The sequence below is a fragment of the Balaenoptera physalus genome (assembly GCF_965194825.1).
Source record: "Balaenoptera physalus genome assembly, chromosome: 12".
Lineage (NCBI taxonomy): Eukaryota > Metazoa > Chordata > Mammalia > Artiodactyla > Balaenopteridae > Balaenoptera > Balaenoptera physalus.
In genome coordinates, this window is record NC_138897.1 from 91,574,522 (window position 1) to 91,594,760 (window position 20,239).

At 51.3% G+C, this 20,239-nt stretch overlaps 1 protein-coding gene and 2 long non-coding RNA genes across 3 annotated transcripts in view; 1 reads left to right on the plus strand and 2 right to left on the minus strand.

The window, feature by feature from the left end:
* The first annotated feature begins 41 nt into the window (after nucleotides 1-41).
* LOC309640098 lies at nucleotides 42-10,022 on the plus strand. The gene is made up of 4 exons (XR_014252018.1): nucleotides 42-4,875; nucleotides 5,167-7,685; nucleotides 8,736-9,374; nucleotides 9,976-10,022. It is a non-coding gene; the product is annotated as an uncharacterized lncRNA (long non-coding RNA).
* LOC309640099 lies at nucleotides 8,647-9,981 on the minus strand. The gene is made up of 2 exons (XR_014252019.1): nucleotides 9,502-9,981; nucleotides 8,647-9,364 (listed from the first exon to the last, which is right to left on the minus strand). It is a non-coding gene; the product is annotated as an uncharacterized lncRNA (long non-coding RNA).
* A 3,912-nt stretch (nucleotides 10,023-13,934) lies between the features above and the next one.
* Nucleotides 13,935-20,239, minus strand: part of DHX37 (DEAH-box helicase 37) — a 30,530-nt gene continuing 24,225 nt past the window's right edge. The window contains exons 17-27 of the mRNA XM_082418212.1: nucleotides 19,136-19,242; nucleotides 18,795-18,983; nucleotides 18,253-18,377; nucleotides 18,039-18,155; nucleotides 16,597-16,769; nucleotides 16,133-16,247; nucleotides 15,871-16,008; nucleotides 15,579-15,673; nucleotides 15,413-15,486; nucleotides 14,664-14,761; nucleotides 13,935-14,505 (exon numbers count right to left, since the gene is read on the minus strand). Of these exons, the coding sequence (XP_082274338.1) occupies nucleotides 14,420-14,505; nucleotides 14,664-14,761; nucleotides 15,413-15,486; nucleotides 15,579-15,673; nucleotides 15,871-16,008; nucleotides 16,133-16,247; nucleotides 16,597-16,769; nucleotides 18,039-18,155; nucleotides 18,253-18,377; nucleotides 18,795-18,983; nucleotides 19,136-19,242 (1,317 nt within the window). The 3' untranslated portion in view covers nucleotides 13,935-14,419. The remainder of the gene's footprint in view (nucleotides 14,506-14,663; nucleotides 14,762-15,412; nucleotides 15,487-15,578; nucleotides 15,674-15,870; nucleotides 16,009-16,132; nucleotides 16,248-16,596; nucleotides 16,770-18,038; nucleotides 18,156-18,252; nucleotides 18,378-18,794; nucleotides 18,984-19,135; nucleotides 19,243-20,239) is intronic.

The following is a 20,239-nucleotide window of genomic DNA, read 5'->3' on the forward strand; positions in this document are numbered from 1 at the left end:
GCCGCCCGACCTCGATGCCCCCTCCCCCCGGCCCGGGCGGGCCCCGCCGTTCCCGAGACCCGCCCTAGGCGGACAGGCGTCCGGCCGAGCGCCTCACGCCGAGTCGGGGTCCCGCTCCCCCAGCGCACACCCCGCCCTGCCCTTCCCCCCCGCGAATAAAGAGGGGTGTTTATTGTGAGTCTCATTAGATAACGGTAGTGTTTCTGTTGCCCTGAACTTCCCCCTCATCCTCAGCCCGTCGCGAGGCCTCTCTGGGGGTCCAGCCCCCAAACTTGTGGCGGCCGCGCCCATCCCCCACCGGGCGGGCACCGGGACAAGACGAATGACTCGACAAATCCCGGGGCCGCGGCCTCAAGCCCGCCTCAGACGGGTCGTCAGGAGCCTCGGGAATTCCTCAGAACACAGGAGTGAAAACTAAGTTTCCAAGGGAGAAATGCCTATGGCAGGTCTACATTGAGTTTTGAAAAGAATAGCAGAAATTCCACACAGCTGTGTAAAACTCTTTGCCCTGGACTTGAAAGGTGACAGAACTTTCCAGATTGCTCTTCAGCCTTCCTGGTTTGTGCTTGATTATCAACAGGGAGGCGTTGGAATTTGAATTCTGTTGACATTTAGCTGAGCTCAGAAATCAGAAATCAAACCTATTTAAGCCCGAGATTTTAAGAAGATAGTTATTGAGTCTTAAGTTCTGTTTATTCCTGGGGGAAAAAAATTAATATCCCAAATATAAAATTTAATTCTCTAGGCAAATTCCCTTTGGGTAAAAGAAGAGAAAAAGGTCGTCAGTTAGATCGTTTTCCTTTTTTTATGACAATCTATTTTATGATCTCTATGTCATTTCTCCAGCAGATTTTTAAAGTATTTTGAAATATATGAACATGATGCCAACAGATTTTTTTGAAGTTTACAGTGGAAAATCTTTCTCATGCCTTCAGTTCCCCAGCCACCGTTCTTTCTGGACTCTTCTAGAAATATTCCCTATTTGTACAAATGAGGGGAGGGTGTTTTTAATTTTTACCCTTAAAGGCTTCAAAAATATATATATAGAAGAAGGGGCAACTGACTAAAACATGTTCTGCCATTAGGAAAAGACTACATTCCTGCTTGAAATTATGAACATTATATTACTTAAACATTATACTTAAAACGTGAATCAGAACAAAACTGCTGTATATTTTCTTTGGTAACCTGTGTGTGTACTTATGAAGAAGGTCTGAGCAATTTTCAAAATAGACTTTAACCTCTATCATTTTTAACATTTTTCAGAATGAATTTATTACTGGGCAATTTAAATGAATAATAAAAATAAAATGTCATTTTTCAGGTTAGTAGGAGACCCCAGTTGACAGGGAGAGAGTAAAGAGACAAAGTTGGTGATTAAATATTATAGTTAATCCCACTAGGGGATTGTAAGTAGAGAAAAAAGTATGTAAGTTTAGGGGTCTTTCACTCAAGAAAGCAGGTTTACTTAACCACAAAACCAGCAGGCTTGCTTAGCAAAAAAACCCCATGCAACAGAAGCATGAGACATGCCCCGAAACAAAGAGCGCTGGAAGGAGACCCACATCCTGCCCAGTGAGCTCAGTAACTTAATGATTCCCAGGACACGTTCCTCTGGGCATACTGAAAACAAACATATAAGGAAAGGATGACATTATACTGAAACCTAAGATGATTTACCATTTTTAATATATGTTACCACCTTTTTGCTCATTTCCACTGTGCCATGACAGTCCTGACTTGACGATGGAGGGACAAGAAAACTCCCCTGCCTGACATGAAGGAGGAACTGATGATGGAAGCTTAACATCTACTCAAGAATGAGGCAGGGCAGAAGTTGAGACACAGATGTAGAGAACAAACGTATGGACACCAAGGGGGGAAAACCGCGGTGGGGATGTATACACTGATATGTATAAAATTGATGACAGATTAAAAAAAAAAAAACTTAATAAAAAAAAAAAAAGAATGAGGAAGAAGGTGGTCTTTCCCCCTCCCCACTTTTTGTTGGATTCTAAAACTGTAGCCTGCTAAGTTCTTGGGGTGCAGCCTCCTCTTGCCCACCCGCTTGGAAACCTCACAAGCGTCCTATTCTAATAAATCACTCCTTATCTATCACTTTGCCTCTCGCTGAATTCTTTCTGTGCTGAGACATAAAGAACTGGAGCTCTTCAGAGCCTCCCACCCCGAGACGCATTTCTGCCTTTTCACAGTGACTTCCAATACAGACCTCCGTGAAGGTTATTTCTAACTTTTTGGAAAGGGGGTTTAAAGGAACAGAACAGCAAGGCTCTTTATAAAGCTTTTTTTTTTCTTTTTTTCTCCCTAAATTTCAGAAAGAAGTTTTCAGAGGAACAAAAAGCTGAGATTCTTTCTCAGGTGACCAGACCTGGCTTCAAACCACACCCTGTTTGCTTTTGGCTGTTCCTTTCCTGCAAGCCTTGTGATTCCTGGTGTTTCAAGGCTGAGTCACGAGTTTTGTGACATAGTTTTCTTCATGGTCCAAAAGGTACAGAGAAAAACAGGCCTGATTTCAGAGGCAAGGGAGGGAAAGAAGGAGAAAGAGGGGGAGAGGAGGGAGAAGAGAGGCTCAAAGGGTGGGGAATGGGCCCAGGGTTATCTTCAAAGAGAAAACAACATTCTTATGAGCTGAGAACACTGTGTTGCCTCTGGCAGAAAAATTCTCTGCACCACCCCTGCGGTCCCTAACTTAAGTCTAACTGTGGGTTCAGTTGAAGCAAATAGTAATAAACATTTGTCCAAGGGCACTGAGGTGAGGGGGAGGGGAGGGAAAAATGACCTCCCCAAAGACAGGTGGCTGCTGTTTATTTGGAGCAGTGGTTCTCAACCACGAGTGATTTGGCCCATCGGTGGACATTTGGCCATGTCTGGAGACATTTTTTTTTTTTTTTTGGCCCCCTCTCCGCTCTGGGGATCTTAGTTCCCTGACCAGGGATTGAACCCAGGCCACAGCAGTGAAAGCACCGAGTCGTAACCACTGGACTGCCAGGGAATTCCCAGGAGACATTTTTGGTCGTCATACTGTGGTATTGGGGGTGAGGGGTGCCACCAGCATCTAGTGATAAAGGCCAGGGCTGCTGCTAAACATCCTTCAATGGACGGTCCCCCATAATACAGAATTACCCGGTCCCCAATGTCAGTAATCCATTGGGTTGATAAACCCTGCTGTACAGAGGATTTTTGTTGCTGTTGTTCCAACTGCTTTTCTATTTGCTGAGAAGGGCTCCCAAACTCTAAATGTCCCACTTGGATTCAGGAATCGGGTATCAAATCACGCTCCTAAAATCCCCTGACCTAGAATGCAATGTGCTAGAATGTGCCAGAAGCCGCTTGAGTCACTGGATCCATTTTCAGCTCCTTCATCCACTGACCCATCGTTTGCAGGCGCCCCAGAAAGGATTGCTTCAGAGCTGGCACCAATGGAAGAGTGACAGAGACCCAGCAGCAAGGCGGGATTGGTGGGCAGGCGTGAGCACGTGATGAGCTGAGCTCACAAAGGGCCTGGGTGTTGGGCTGCAGGGGGCTGGACTGGTGCCTGCTGGTCCGCCGGCCTTTCCTCCTTCCCCCAAAGGACTCAGCTCCCCTGAAGGTCACACAACCTTGTATGGGGCTTAACTCAGCATCATGAGACTGTTCGCACAACGACCAGCAAACATTTTCCTCCCAAGGGAAAGGGTGAAATCGGAGAGCTGGATGGGAAAGGTTTGCCTTGTGTTGTCATCAGTTACATAACCATAAAAGGAAGTCAAGGGAATCTGCGGCTTAGGGGGGGAAAAAAGAAGAAGAAGAAGAAGAAGCCCTAGAGGCTCTGTTCCTTTTCCTGCTTACATTTGTGTATTTGCATTGTGTGGCAGAAAACAAACTGCTCTGGCTTCAAAATAACCCATTTCATCCCCCACCAGTCAGAAAATCAGACCGAAGCTCCAGTCCCCAGTTTTGCCTAGTATAGGAACGTTAAGAAGTTAGTTAACTTACCGGGTCTTTGTTTTGTGTTTTAATTTGTTGTCTTTAAATTGTGGCAAAATACACACAAAATATATCATCTCAACCATTTTTTAGTGTACAGTTCAGTAGTGTTAAGTATATCTCGTAGGGGAGGAAAAATAATTTTCCTTTTACCCTTCTGAGTTCTTAGCTGAGATGCCTGTAATGAAAGACAGATTAACAAGAGGAACAAAACAAAACAAAGCACAATAATTTATTAACATGCACACGTCTTGAATATATGGGAGATACCCCGGAGGGAAAATGTGTCACTCAAAGATGTGATTTTAGAATTTAGGCTTAAATACCATCTTAACAGGGAAAGTCCTCTTAAGGGAGAGTAAATGATTTTTACTGGGAGAATAGAAGAATGGATAGAGATATGATAGCTTGTGACACAGTTTGGTATCAACTTTTAGTCTCTCCTGTGTCAAAAGCCAATCTTCCCTGCTTGGTGAAACTCCTGGGGAGGGGATCTAGGACCATGGAGTTCCTTTTGAAGTATCTGTCTTTGGGCGGAGAAGGGGAGTTCAGTGAAAGCCTCGCTTTGCATTTGCTGTTTTTGAAGCGCGATAGCTCAAAATAACGTCAGGGGCATGTTCTGCTATCTTTCAACTTTCACCCTGTTGTGCAGCCATCACCGCCATCCGTCTCCACTCTTCATCTTGCAAGACTGAAACTCTGTACCCATTAAACAGTAAGCCTTCACCCCCAGCCCTTGGCAACCATCATTCTTTCTGTTTCTATGAATTTGACTAGTTTTTTTATTTTAGATCTTAGACCAGGATCGAACCTGTGTCCCCCTACAGTGAGAATGCTGAGGCTTAAGCACTAGACCGCCGGGAAGTCGCAAGAATGTGACTACCTTTGGTACCTCATATAATGGACTTTGATTTTTTTTAATTGTAAAATCAAATCTCATCATTGGGAAACATTTTTTTCAAAAATTTATGACATCTTTTCTAGAAAGCTCCATTTCCCAGCACACCTTGTTCTTTTTTCCTTATGGTGTTTTTTTTTTTCCTTGTCATTGTGCTATTAGAAATATTTAAGCATAAGATACAAAGTAAAACAGAATCATATGGTTCGTTTCATGTGAGGCCTGATAACTTCAGAGATAACCTCAACGTTTTGTTCTCTTAAAACCTTGTTGACATTTAGGGAGAAATAACCTTCACGGAAGTTCATTACAAAGAGAAGCTGTCACCAGTACTCCACTCCCCAACTCGGTGAGTCATTTCATGAATTTGTTTCATCGCAAAAAACGAAGGCTGTACAGAGTCCGATCCCTCCAGCTCTAAGATGAGATGTTTTTATGATTTAAAACATGAGGGCAAATCAAATGAGAGACAGGATTTGATGGATGAGGAATTCGTTATTTCTGCAGACGAAGAACCACCGAACCCAGAGTGCAACAGGACCCCTTCTTTTAATAAAATAGCTTTTATTTTTAATGATAAAGTACAGTGTATAAACATAGGTTTAAACAGTATGTGCGCCACAGCCATTCATGCGTTCAGACGTGGCCTGTCGCCGAGGAAGCAGGAAGCACAATCCCGCCTGCTGTGTCTGCTGGTTTCCTTTTGGGTGGCTCCCTCTGGAAATGGCTCCATTTTCAGAGGGAGTTATTGAGAGCACAAATAAAGGGCAAGGGCCCGCACAGACGCTCAGACCTTTGAACGACGTCCACGCTTGCCGTCTGATGGCCGGGAATGAGTCACCAGGCCTCCAGGCCTTTTACTGCAGTCACAATGCCAGGAAGCATAGGGTAAATTCCCTAAATGATCATTCTCACTTTTGCCATGGTTTCAGTCATCATGTCAGGTTTTGCCTTTACATGTTTCTTGGAACTGCTTCCCTTTGCCTCTTCTAACAAAATTACATTTGGAGTGTTAGGGACTTCAGGAAGGGCAGATCCCACCTATTGTGAAAATCCCACTTCCAAGTAGTGACCGGAGGAGTAATACCTGTTATAATCACGTCCATGGTGTTTGTATGATGAACAGGGGCAGAAATTTGGGGGAAAAAAAAAAAAAAAAAAATCAGAAAAGGTATATTGGAGATGCCGGGGATCGAACCCGGGGCCTCATACATGCAAAGCATGCGCTCTACCGCTGAGCTACATCCCCCGCCCCTTTCGCCTTGCTTCCTGAAATTCTCTGGTATAGTCTATTCTTTAGATTTTTTTCTTTCCCCTAAATTAAAATGTTGTATACTTAAATGGGTGTTAAAGTTTAAAGCAAATCAAAATAAATCGTTTTATGTTTCCCAACTAGACCCGTCCTTCATAGCTCTGCAGCTGAAATTCCAGCTGATACCGGAACCAAGGAGCAAAGGGAGACAGACCTATTCTTGAATGTTGCTCCTCACAGACAGAAAAGAAGGAACAGAAAATAAAAGAGTTTCTTTCCAATAAATAAGGACATTGCCCCCATTGCACCTCCACCCAGAAATCTCCGGTTCCCTGGTCTTTATAACCATGCCAACCTTTGGTGACTGTGAGGTTTGCAGACCTATTATTTTTCTTTTTCTTTTTCTCCAACAAGAACTCTGAATATTGGGACTTCCCTGGTGGCGCAGTGGTTAAGAATCCGCCTGCCAATGCAGGGGATATGGGTTTGAGCCCTGGCCCGGGAAGATCCCACATGCTGCGGAGCAACTAAACCCGTGCACCACAACTACTAAGCCTGTGCTCTAGAGCCCGCGAGCCACAACTACTGAGCCTGCAAGCCGCAACTGCTGAAGCCTGCGCGCCTAGACCCCGAGCTCCTCAACAAGAGAAGCCACCACAGTGAGAAGCCCGTGCACCGCAATGAAGACCCAATGCAGACAAAAAGAGCTCTGAATGTTAACATGAACCCTCAGCGGAAAAGAATCTGAAAAAGAATATATACATATATACACTTGAAACTAACACAACACTTCAATTAAAAAAAGATATATTCAAAAAAAAAAAAACAGAGCAAACTAAGAAAAAAACAGATCCACCCCCACTAAAACGCTGAGGAAGGAAGGAATCTCTTTGTGATTGCTCACTGAAAAGAGCCATTCCTTAGCTGTCAATTAGCACCTGTTTTCCAGAGTGTTCTCCAAGGGGAGAGAAGTCACATTGCGTATGGAGTGTCCTTCAAGTCATCACGGTGCCACTCACTGGTTCGGTGAGAGACAAGGAGAACACCGAAAAGTGAGGCTACACCTCTTTCCACCAGCACCTGAGATTTCCTGGCAAGAAATAGAGTCACTTGACTATGATGTGGAGAATGCACGCAAAAATACACTGCCACCTCAGTCCTTAACTAATCATCTCCCTTACAACCTGCCAGTACCTGAAACCCTTAATAGTAAAGTCCCAAATGAGCTGGTGCCCGGGACACTGGACCCAGCAGCTGTGATTTCATTACCTCACCTCTCTGGGCCTCATCTGTGAAATGGAGATTTGAATAGTAACTGCTTCACAGGGTGATTGTGACCATTGAATGAGTTACACAGAGAAGGTGTAGAACAGTGCCTGGTATGAGGCCCGTGTTCTGAAATGCCAGTTCTCATTCTCATTGTTAAAAATGCTGTTATTATATGAACTCCAGTGAAGGGCTACTACTTCTCATATTCACCCCATGTGTGAACTGACGCTTTGCTGATAGTGTTTTGGTGAAACAGGAAAAGAGCAGGAGGGCGATGGGGTGAGTTGAGGAATGGGGCTCCGTTGAAAGCCATCGTCTGTCCTTATTGTTGTAGCTCAAGAGGGCGGCCATGAGAGCGACCTTAGCCACAGAACGGAAGAAGGATGGCAACATAGGTGGTGGTATTTTGGACATGGTTCGGGAGCGAGCTGAGGGGATGTAGTCAGTTCAGCAGGTGCCCCAATTGTTCTGCTCCAAACAAACCCGATTATGTTTGCTTTCTGTGTAAAACTGAGAATCAAATCCATGCTCCTAACTCTGGCCTTTAAGGCCCTCGGTGATCTGGCCTCTGTTGACCACCCCCTAACGTCCCTCCCTTACTCCCCTGCTCCTCTCTACGGGCACTCTAGCCACACCTGCCTCCTAGCTGTTCCTCAGGCGACCAGGCTGCTATGCACCTCAGGGCCTTTGCACTTGCCATTCCCGCTGTCTGGAAAGCTGTTCCCCAGATCTCCTCATGATTGGCTTCTTTTCATTGCCGGGGTCCTCAGAAAGGCCTTCCTAGCCACCTCTCTAAAGGGACCTGTGGGGCCGTCCCTGGTGGTCCAGTGGTTAAGACTCTGCCCTTCTACTGCAGGGGCTGCGGGTTTGATCCCTGGTCGGGGAAATAGATCCTGCATGCTGCGCGGTGTGGCCAAGATTTTTTTTTTAATTAAAAAAAAAATTTGGGGGGGCTTCCCTGGTGGCGCAGTGGTTGGGAATCTGCCTGCCTATGAAGGGGACACGGGTTCGAGCCCTGGCCTGGGAAGATCCCACATGCCGCAGAGCGGCTAGACCCGTGAGCCACGACTACTGAGCCTGCGCGTCTGGAGCCTGTGCTCCGCAATGGAGAGGCCGCGACAGTGAGAGACCCGCGCACCGCGATGAAGAGTGGCCCCCGCTCGCCGGAACTGCAGAAAGCCCTCGCACAGAAACGAAGACCCAACACACCCAAAAATAAATAAATAAATAAATTTATTAAAAAAAAAAAATTTTTTTTAAATGAAGGGACCTGTGAATCCCATGCATTCGCTATCGCATCACTTCGATTTGTTTTGTTTTTCTCCATAGCATTTATCACTCTCAGAACCTGTGTTTATACAATTTGCGTATTGCCTGTGTCCATGCCTTGGTCCTAAGCTCAGTAGGGCAGAGCCTTGCCTGTTTTGTTTCCTGCTCTATCCCCTGAGCCTTGAACAGTGCCTGGCACATAATAAGTACTCAGTAAATATTTATGGAATTAATGTGAAAACAAATAAATGAACAGACAAATAAATGAATGAAGACTAGGATCCCGGGAAGGATGATAGCCGTATTCAGGAAGCTGAGTCTGCAACTGAAGTAAAACCAAAAAAACGGTCCAGTTTAGACTCACCCTACCTCCCGTCTCAAATCCATAGACATTTTCTGAGGGCTAACCTCTGGGCCGGCGCAAGACATGAGAAGAAGAAATATTTGCAGCAGAATGAACATTTCCTGGACTTAGGAGTTGACAGTTTTATTCTGGGACATCATTATATAAACCAAACACTTGACAGCGGCGCTGTGGCATGCAGAAAATGGAAAATTCCACTTCAACGTAAGAACTTTGTCTTTTTCTTTTTTTTAACAATGTAATGTGAGGACGCTCGTCCGCGACTGCGACCAAGCGGATGATAGACAACCGCCGGTGCAAATCTCGCTTGCCTGCCAGGTTGGTTCTTTCAAAGAGTAAGGAACTTTTATGAAAGTTATTTGTTTGGAAGAGAAATGAAAATATACTGAAGGTCGAAAATAGGTCGCCTCCCCGTCGGGGAATCGAACCCCGGTCTCCCGCGTGACAGGCGGGGATACTCACCACTATACTAACGAGGACTAGCTGTACAACCGCCCCTTCGGCTCTGCCCTTAAAGGTACATTCAGCGTTCCCTAACTAGTCACGTGTTCCAAAAGGTTAGATATTTCATCTTTTCCTACAAAACAAAAGAAGGAAAAATCCCACTTTATTTAATTCCATCTTAAAGAGTACTTTTCCTCCCTGGTCCATGATTTAGCCATGAGGGTTCAGAGAGCAAAAATTAATAAACAGCAAAAATTAACCAACAGACATCTAACAGAGGTTAAGTGTCTATGAAGTGAAAGAAACGGAGTTAGGGAATTCTTGGTCTTGTCGGATTTTTCCAGTTGGGGAGTTGTGAGGAGGTTCCCATACCCTCTGGCTTCCCTTCGATACTGCTCGGAGATGTTTTAAACAAAGAAAATGAAACCCCTTTATTCATTTGAAAGAATCATTTCGTCTTTTTTGTTTTCCTCCGACACATGGGAAGAAAAGTTATGCTGCCGAAACCCGGGATCGAACCAGGGACCTTTAGATCTTCAGTCTAACGCTCTCCCAACTGAGCTATTTCGGCTACTGCCGCCTCTAGCCTTCGCTTCTCTCCTCCTCGTCGTCTAATGGCCCTGGGTCCTCGACCGGGGGATCCGCTGCTGAGGAACCAGGGTCGGCGGGAACGCATGCCTGCCAGGCTCGTCCCGCACCCGCCCCTTCTCGTCCTTCAAAGCCACCGCCTCCGAGAAGCCTTCCCTGATCACGCCTCCCTACGCGACCCTAGCCCTTTATTGTTTACTGTTAGCTTAGGTATTGTTTTCCTTGTCCATTATCTGTCCCCCGGCTAGAATGACAGACCGACGACGGGCAGGGAACTCATCAGCCTCTGTCACTGCTGTATCGCTTAAGGCCGACAGCAGTGTCTGGCACTTAATAGGTGCTTAAAAATATTTGCTGAATTAAGGAAAGAACGAATATTACCTGGCTCAGAGCTCCGCTTTCTCAGGCTCCCTTCTCTGCTCAACTGAACAAGGTTTCCCCTTGGGTGCAGCTCCCCAAGCAGCCCAAGGCATGGCAGGGAGGCTGACCACGCCAAGGCATGTGGGAGGCCATATGGGCTTTCCTTGGGGCAGTGACTCAGATCCGGCCTCCAAGCATGGCCACCCCACCTGTGGCAGCTGCTCGGCTTCAAGGCACGAAGAAATCAACAGGTCGGCATCCAGGTTCGGCTCTCTCTGCTTCCCTGCCCTTTGGGAGACGGGTGGCTGGGGAGTGTTGCCTGGGACAGGATGAACAAGTGTGGACGTCCTTCATGATGTGAAGTTATTTAATAAGTGTTTGCTAAGCACCTAATGACCCTGTAACCCAGTCACAAATACAGTAACAAAATAGTTCGTCATAATAGGAATGCTAAGAAGCAAATTAAATGGTAGTGATGGGATGGAACACCTGGGATGGGGGCAGTAAGAGAAGGAGAGAGTGCTGAGAAGACTTGGAGAATGAAGAGCCCGCTGCAGGAAGAGCCTCTGGAACAGAGGCAACAGCTGATGCAAAGGCCCTGAGGCTGAAACAGAGTCCGGCGAGTTATATGAATGGAAAGAAAGTCAGCGTGGAAGAGGTGAAGAGGTTGAGGGGACAGAAGATAGGAGGCAAGGACAAAGAGGTGGGCAGAGGCCAGATCTTGCCGGCCTTGAAAGCCACGGTGAAGGCTTTGTACTTTCTTTTGTGTTGGAAAGCTGCTGGGGAGTGAGGGATATGATTTACCTCTTAAAGTCTCCCTTGACTGCTGTATGGAGAACGGACAGGAGGGGCTCAAGTGGCAGCAAGGAGACCAGTGAGGTGCTGACAGCTCAAAATAAACAGTACACCAAAACGGGATGTTCTAAATTCCTTCAGGAGCAAGGGGATACAGCGGGGGACCCTACTGCTGCTTTTCACGAACGCGTAGTAGTTCTTGAAAAACTAAGTGTACCAATTTGATAAAAATCGAGTAAGGAAGAAATGAAGGAAGGAAGGGAAGGAGAGCGAAAAAAAAAAATAAAATTCAAACAGTCCAGAAAACTACCGAACGGAAAGGCAGAGTCACTCCCACCTTATCCCAGTCCTTCTCCCCAGAAGTAACCAGGGTCTAGACCAGACTGATTCACGTGACCTCGGACAAGTTACTGGATACACGCTCTGTGCCTGCATTTCATCTGTCTGATGGGATAAAATCGCCCCTACTAGGCTTATTGTGAGGATTAAATGGGTGCACACCTGTAAAGCGCTTACGAATACTGCCTGGTGCATGATGGGAGCTATATAACGTTCGCTCTAGTTGTTGCTGTAATCCGATCAGAAAGATAAACACGAATATACTCACTATGTATATTTATTCTTACATAGAAGGGAGCCTATAGTGCTCATGGCTGAGTATGTAGTCTTTTCCACTATCTTCTTGAGGAAACGGACATCTTCCGAAAACCAAATTTACACGGTTCCACGCATATCTGTCTATCATAGTCATGTCATTTTGGAGAAGCCCCAACTGTCTTTTTGTGTGTGTGTGTTGGAGTGAGTTAAAACAATCACACAGTCTCCCCGTCGGGGAATCGAACCCCGGTCTCCCGCATGACAGGCGGGGATACTCACCACTATACTAACGAGGACGAGCTATGTTTTGTGTTCTCCCGCCACACCCATAAAGAAACACCATTCTCCGGCTGCCACACCCATCTACTCCGGACACTGGTCTCCATGGGCGCAGTGCCGGGCGCCCCTGGTTGGTGGGCTTCCTGAGACGGGAAAGACTTGCGTCTCTGAAGGTGCTGAGCCTCCAGAACGGAAAAAACGTGGAGCGAAGTCGCTACTTCCTATATCCTCACTTCGAGGAAACAGTTTTGCAGGTCTGGGGATGTAGCTCAGTGGTAGAGCGCATGCTTTGCATGTATGAGGCCCCGGGTTCAATCCCCGGCATCTCCACGTTTTCACCTACAATTACTTTTTTCCCCTTCTGGATCACAGTCACACGACCAGAAGGCAAAGCAGGGAAGGGGACCCAAATCCCCTGCATCAGCTGGCTTAAGAAGGGAGCTCCGTTGGAGAGGGCGGCGCTAGTCAAACGCCCTTGGTCTCAATCACAGATGCCCGCATCCCCTCGCCTGGAGATTGGGATTCAGGTCAGCAGTGGGCTGCGTTTTTAAACAGACACTCCTAGTGATTCATGTCTTCAAGCAGTTACGAAAACACTGGATTTCTAAGGAGGGTTTTGCAACTGGCCACTCATTCCGTGACTCCTGAGCGCCTAGTGCCAAGAGATGTGGACACATTGAGCGCCTACTGTGTGCTCAGCTAGTGTCAAGTACCCTTGTATCCCCGGATACCACAGGCAAGGTTTCTCAGCCCTCCTGTCCTCAGTATTCCAGTCTAGGAAACTAGCAATAAGCAAGTAGCAATGAGCTTCATGAATACGGTCATTGTGATGAGACGGAGACTAAAGGGGGAGGACGTGGAGGCTGCCGTAGATAAAGTGTCAGGGGGGCGGGCCTGTCCGCAGAAAGAGGAAATGGCAGGTGCAAAGGCCCTGAGGTTGAAGGGGGGTAGGGGGAGGAATCTGCATTGAAGGGACAGAAAAAAGCCCTGTGCATGTTTAATGAATGAGGGAAGGAGAGGGTTGAATCTTTCGAGACACTGGAAGGCCTGTTGCAGGGGAAGGACATGATTTACTTTCGAGACACTGGAAGGCCTGTTGCAGGGGAAGGACATGATTTACTCAGGTTTTAAAACAGCTCCCTCTGGCTGTCATGTGGAGTGCACCATGGGCGGGCAGGGCGGACATGAGACCCGCCAGGAAGCCACTGCCATGGCCCAAGCGGGAGCTGCTGGAGGCTTGCTGGAAGCGGAGGTGGGGACGGCACAGCAGTGGAAGTGGGGAACACGAGGGGGTTCTGGACAAATCCCGGAGGTGACTAACAGACCTTGCAGATGGTTTAAGTGCGGGGGGAGTGGGGTAGGGGAGATCGCCTAGTTTTGGGGAACGGTAGGGTTAGTAGCTAGGCTGTGGAGAAAGTGAATAGTTTTGGAATATTAAACACATATCTCTGTTGTTCTGTCTTACGTATGTATTTGTATTACAGAATTTGTGTTTATTTTTTAATTTTCTGGCTGTGCTGCGCGGCTTGCAGGATCTTAGTTCCCCAACCAGGGATCGAACCCGTGCCCCCTGCAGTGGACCACCAGGGAATTACTGAATCTATGCATTTATATTAACACAAACTGATTCAGGAAAAATACCTAAGTAAAAGTGAGAAAAAGTATCAACCTCTACAGGCTCACTGTGCCACGGGATTACCACTAACACGTTCACGAGCATCCATCCAAGCTAGTTTCCACGTGTGTGTGTGCGCGTGCATGTGCAGGATGTCCCCGGACCACCCCCACATTCAGAGGTTGGCGCAAAGAACTCAGTAGACGCGGTATACACCTGCTGTCACAGTTAAGGTTTATTACAGCAATGTAGCCAGCGGGGAGCTGACGCCGGGGAGGGGACGCCCACTCCACAGGAGCCGGCGGGAGCCTTGGGGGACCTCGCTGGCTGTGGGCTGGGTGCACCACGCCCGCAGGGAACAGGGCGCGGAGGAAGGGCCCGTGGTCGCCTTCACCCTCCAGCCAGCCCTGCTGCTCTACAAGGGACTAATGTCGTCCACAGAGCACGTTTACAGCAGGACTAGCATGGGAGATAAAACCATGACCCACCCTGTAATAAAGAGTTACAAAAGTCACCCTGCGTGCGATTGCCCAGGGCGGCAGCAAGCTGTGCCCAGAATCGAGCCAAGATGACCAAGGGTGTCCAGGGGCTCCACCTGCCTCCTGGGTGCAGTCTGGGGTCAGGGTGACCATGGCGGACACTGGCCACCGCCAGCCCCCTGGGTCCACAGGCCAGCGCTTGGCCCCGCAGGCCGGCACCGGGTCAGCGGTCAGGAGTGGGCGGCCAGGCTTTCTCGACGTTGGCGTGCACGGCCTGCGGGAACCACTCGCAGTACTCGGCCAGCAGGTCTGCAGGGGTGGGAGGGAGGACAGTCAGAGCGGCTCTGTGCCCACCCGCCTGCCCGCCGCGGGGCAGACCCTCCTGCTAACCCTGGGCTCCCTCGGTGGCCTCATCCTGTCCCCCCGCAAAGCCCTCGCCACGGGGCACCCTCCCTGGTCAGACTCACACTTGGGGTTTTTCCTCCAAGCAGCCAGCAAGGCGTCTCGGCAGTCGGCTTTCTCAGCAACAAGGGCTCTCAGGAGGTTCTCTGTCCTGGGCTGCAGCCTGCAGGTGGGATGCAGGACGTGGGGCGTCACGAAGCCCACACGCTGGCGCCACTGCCAGGCCTGCCCAGGAACTGCAGGAAGCCCCCTTCCCTCCATCAGGCTGGGGGTGCTGACCGGACGGAAGGATCCAGACTCCGTCACCTCCCACCACTTGCCTCCGATCCGCCCACCCAGGCTGCTCCCGCACGTGGCGCTCGTCCCATCTGGAACCTTCCTCCAGACTCCTGCCCGGCTCGCAGCCCTGCCTCCCCTGATCCCGCTCAGTCGGGCAGAAAACGCCTCACCTCCACATCCTGCTTTGACCCTTCGTAGCTGTGCCACCCCTGCCCCTCGTACCAGTTGTTCTGTTTGGGGACAGCCTCCCTGCCCTGGAACATGCCACGGGACAGGGTCACGGCTCGACCCTAACACAAGAAGGCGCCCGGCACAGAGCAGATGCTCAGGACCAAGGGCTGCCTGGAGGACGTGGCTGGCAGGGGCTCCTGGACCCACAGCCTCACCCCGAGTCCCCGGGAGTGCCACGAGAGAAGAGACTCCTGCCGTTTTAAGGCCCTCAGTGGGTGGGGATCTGTTACGGAGGCCCCAGGGCACTAGTCTCAGCTCCCTCCACCACCACCTGCCGAGCTGACGCCCCCGGGAAAGACTGTACCTGGCCCACGTCTTCAGCATCGTGCTGGGGCTGGACAGCAAACAGCCCTTGTACGAGGCCAGCTTGTGGAAGACCTGGGGACAGACCACAGGATGGGGTGAGAGATCTGGGGCTCACGTCCCACCCGAGGTGCCAAGGAAGGGGCCGAGGGAGCTGTGCCGCCTACCTGCCCCTCCAGCAAAACCCGGGCAAAGTGCTTGTAGCAGTCAAGGCCTTCCGGAAAATCCACCTGGACCGCGGGGAGCGGCCAGCCGACGCGACCTGGGGCGCGCGAGCCGGTGAGCAGGGGCCACGATGGAGGCCCACGCCACCCTCCCCCGCCAGTGCCCTCCCCGCCCGCCAAGGGGGCCCGCAGCCTGGGATGACAGCGCAGGACACACACACGGCCCAGGGCACGCGGGAGGCGGGACCACGTGTCCAGTGGAGCCCAAGGCCGCCGGGAAGTCACCCCGACTCACAGAACACGCTGGCCCGGTGACACAGCATCCGCCCCTTCTCGGGGCAGTAGGCGGGGGGCGGCTCCTCAAGGGGCTTGTCAAACTGGCAGTAAGAAGGCAGCAGGACCGGGATCCACTGCACCTCCACAGTCGAGACGCCTGGGGGCCGGGAAAGAAGGGATGGGGGCTCGGCGAGGGGCTCACAGGTTCTCCCCTCAAGGGTCCAGCGACACGGCTCACCAGAGCCACGCGGGTCAGGCGAGGGGCTGGCCAGCTGCGCTACCTTTCATGTACATCTTGGTGGTCTCCACAATTTCCTGGTAGACCACAAACTCAGGGAGCTCCCTGAAGAGCACGGAACTGGGGTGGATGAAGACTGGGTCGTCGAGGAGGGGGGTCTGAGAGAGAGACGGGGGGTGGGCGTGAGTCTGGGGGATGCGTGAGCGCCAGGTGAGGCTGACGCCCTGAATCCAGTTACACCCTCAGCCAGGAAAGCAGGAGAGCGTCCGTCAACCGACGAACGGCTACCCTGGCGGGGTGTGTCCACCGATGGAGTGCGTACCCTGCCGTGAGAGGTACTGACACGGGCTGCAGCGTGACCTGCCAAAAAGCGCAGCACTGAGCGAAGGAAGCCAGTGCAAGAGGCCACGCGGTGTAGGATCCCATTCGTGTGAAACGCGTAGAACAGCAAATCCGTAGAGACAGAAAACAGATTCACAGGGTGGGGAGACTCAGAGAGCGTCCAACCTTGTAGGCATTCTTCCACTTGTCGTCCAGCAGGTCCTCACTCTGGACCCTGCGGGCCAGGTGGTCACCCAGGCCGGCCGTCACGATCTGCCGCAGGTAGGTCACCTGGCTCTCGGAAGGCGGCTGCATCTTGGGGTCCACGAAGAGCCCGGCCTCGGGGCACATGGCGTTGACTGGGGGGAGATCCAGGCGTGAGGAAGGCGAGGCGGGGGCTGGCTCCGCCCGGCCTTCTGGAAGGCCCCACGCCGCTCAGCTCGGAGCTCTGGCCTCAGCGACCTGCACATCTCGGCCCCCGTCCACCGAGGATGCCCACCCACACCCACGTCTGCCTCGTCCTTGGGACAAAACCCCAATTCCCTTGCGGGCGGCGGACCGTGCTGCTGCGAGAGCTCGCACTTGACTCCCTGTCGGCCTTGGCGCAGGGAGCACGCCCAGCCAGGAGACATGACACACGAGTCACGCTCTCTGAGCAGGACAAGTGTGGAGACCACATCTCCCCTTGAGGGCCCTGCGCTGCTGAGCCCGTGCGCGAGACGCAGGGCGAGGCCTCCTTCTTCTGCATGAGAAGGATCTGAAGCTCTGGAACACTTCGCAGGTGGGGAGAAAGGAGGTGGGGCTTTGGGCCCTGCTGCTTGGGGCGGGAGGAGGCGGCAGGGAAAAAACGAGAGGAGCAGGACGGGGGAGGCAGGTGGGGAGAGTGGGCTTGCGGATCTTAGCTCCCCGACCGGGGACCAAACCCATGGCCCTACGGTGGAAGCACGGGGTCCTAACCACTGGACCGCCGGGGAAGTCCAGGGCTTTCTCTTCTGAGGTCTGCAATGTAAATCTGTCTTCCCTACAAAACCTTCAGTGAAACCTATGTTGTTTAACTTAAAAAGAGAGAGAAGAGGAAAGAAACAGGAAGAAAGCAGAACACTGGGACAGGACGCGGAAGACCTGCCACCCACGCCCAACCCTAATGTGGCTTCAAACAGGTCCGGTCCCCACCGCTCAGACCAACAGGAGCGGAAAGCAGGGGCTGAACCGCCAGCTGCTCCCCGACTCCAACAAGAAGGGCCCCTCCCACTGCTGGAGAAACAAACCAGGGCCGGACCCTACTCGGGAGCAGGGACCCCTGCATGAGGCTGCTGGGCAGGAGGTGCGGCCAGCAGCTGGTCCAGGCCAGAGCCGGGACAAAGGGTGACGAGAGGGATGTCACCAAGGAAAGGATGAGATGGACAGACAGCCTGACGGGAGAGCGTGCACGTGTCACTGCCCTGCTCGCGTGCGTGTCCTCGAAGGACCACAAAAGTGCCAAGCTCTAAAACAGATTTTAGCGAATAGGTGAATTTGCAAATGTGTTATCTGTGAATAAGGGAGATCGACGGTATGTGGATGACGTCACTCAAAAGCGACTTTAAATGTCAACAGGGTCAAGGTCTCTGCCGGGCGTAGGGCCATACCCGCAGCGGTCAGCTGGCCCCTCAGGCGCCGGATCTCCATCATGGCCCTATACCGCAGCCCGTTGGCCTCGCAGAACTGGGGAGAGCAGCCCGCGTACTCGCAGGCTCCCACGGCGCCTGTGGATGGGGGAGGGGGGTCACTCATTCTCGCTGCCCCGTCCCACCCCGCGTGACCTCCCCACCAGCCACACTCCACGCCACGCAGGGCACTCACCCAGCAGCACCATGAGGTCCCCGAGTTTCAGAGAGGCTCCCTGCCCCGCCCAGATCCTCTTCATCTGGGCTACCCGGGCCCGCTTGCCCTTTAGCCTGGCGAGCTCCTCGTCGCTGGCGGCTGGCCTGCGAACACACACACCACTCAGGCTGTTGCCCTGGCCGTGCACGGCTGCAGAGGCAGGGAACACGCCAGTTACTCAGGGTGGGCCCAGAAAATGCCTGGTGGGGTCACTGATCAACATGCCCATGATCGTGGGAATCCCCTGGTGGTCCAATGGTTAGGACTCTTGCGCTTCCACTGCAGGGAGCACAGGCTTGATCCCTGGTCAGGGAACTAAGATCCCACAAGGTACACGGCGTGGCCAAAAACAAAAACAAAAACCAGAGATCTGTAGAGATCAGAAGACTGCCAGGCGCAGGGCGGGCGAGGGTCTCGCACAAGACCACTCAACAAGTCAGTGATGCCCCAGGAGGCCAGGCTCCACACCATCGCTCAGCCGAGGGCAGGCGGCCCCCGAACGCCCAGCCCCCGGCCCCCACCTGTCCAGCTCCTCAAACAGCTCCCGGACAGTCATGGCGGCCACGATGGTGATGGCGTACGGCAGGCAGCCGTGTTGCCTGCTCAGCACCAGCATCTTGGCGTAGCGCGGTGCCACGGGGAACGTGGCCATGGTCCTGCCCAGCTCAGTGATGGGGCAGCTCCACCGGGACCTCTGCAGCTGCTTCACCCTGGAGGATGGAGGTCTGTGATGGGTGTGGGGAAGGCTCCACGAGAAGCCTTCGGCACCAAGAGGCCTGGTGCTCGGTCAGCTCGGGAGAGGGGAGGGGCAGAGAACGGGGCGGGACCTGGGCTCCCCACTTCCCCCGAGCTCCTGCCCTACCTTTCTGTTTTTGGGGGCGCCTGCAGGGCACCCAGTGCAATCAGCAGCTCCTCGGCGGCGATGAGGGCCTCCACGGAGGGGGGCGTCGGGAAGGGGAAGTTGATGACCTGGGACACAGGGAGACATGGCAGGAGACAGGTGAATGCGGAGGAGGAAGCAGGGGACCGGAGGAGGGAGCAAGGCCAGGCCTGGCAGGAGGACAGGGCTCCTACCGCCTGCCCTCCGAGCACCACTCACTCTCAGAACATGGGACACGGGGGCCTGGACACACGCAAAGTCCACGTGCCGGGGGAACGCCAAAGGCCCTCTTCCTTCATTCATTCACATCACCCACTCACTCAAAAGCATGTACTGAGCACCTCGTGTGCGCCAGAGGCTGTTCTTGGCGATGGAGACAGAGAAAAACAAGACAAGGATTCAGCCTCCATTGAGCTTTCATTCAGCCAGAAGGGGCTGCAGACGACCAGTGAGTACATACGAGAATAAACGTCATCACAGGAGAAAATGTGCCCAGACAGTGAGATGATCAGGGGACAGGGAGTGACCGGGGTCGGGGATGGTGGCACCTTAGAGTGACCAACTCAAAACAAGCGTGCAAATAAATATCTGTACATAAATGTTCACAGCACCCCTAGGCACGGCAGCCAAAAGGTGGGAACAACCCAAATATCCATCGATAAGTGGATAAACCAGGGTCCATCCATACGATGGAATGTGACTCAGCCATAGAAAGGAACGAAATTCTGACACAAGCTACAGTGTGGATGAACCTTTAAAACACAACGCTGCTAAGTTCAGCCGTGGATTATCCAAACAACAGAAATATATAACAGGTACTGATTTATAATATTTGCTGAAATAAACTGACTCTGATTCAAACTGTCAGCTAGGTTCTTTGACACTGAAAATAAAATACCAAACATAACTAATGTAAAAACTTTCAGCAATGAAAAGCATGATCCTCTCTTTTATATTATTTTACTGTGTATTGAACTGATAAATGAAGTTTACATTGGCTAAAAAAAAAACAAAACCACGATGCTGAGTGAAAGAAGCCAGACAAAAAAGGACAAATATCATATGATTCCATTTTTATGAAACGTC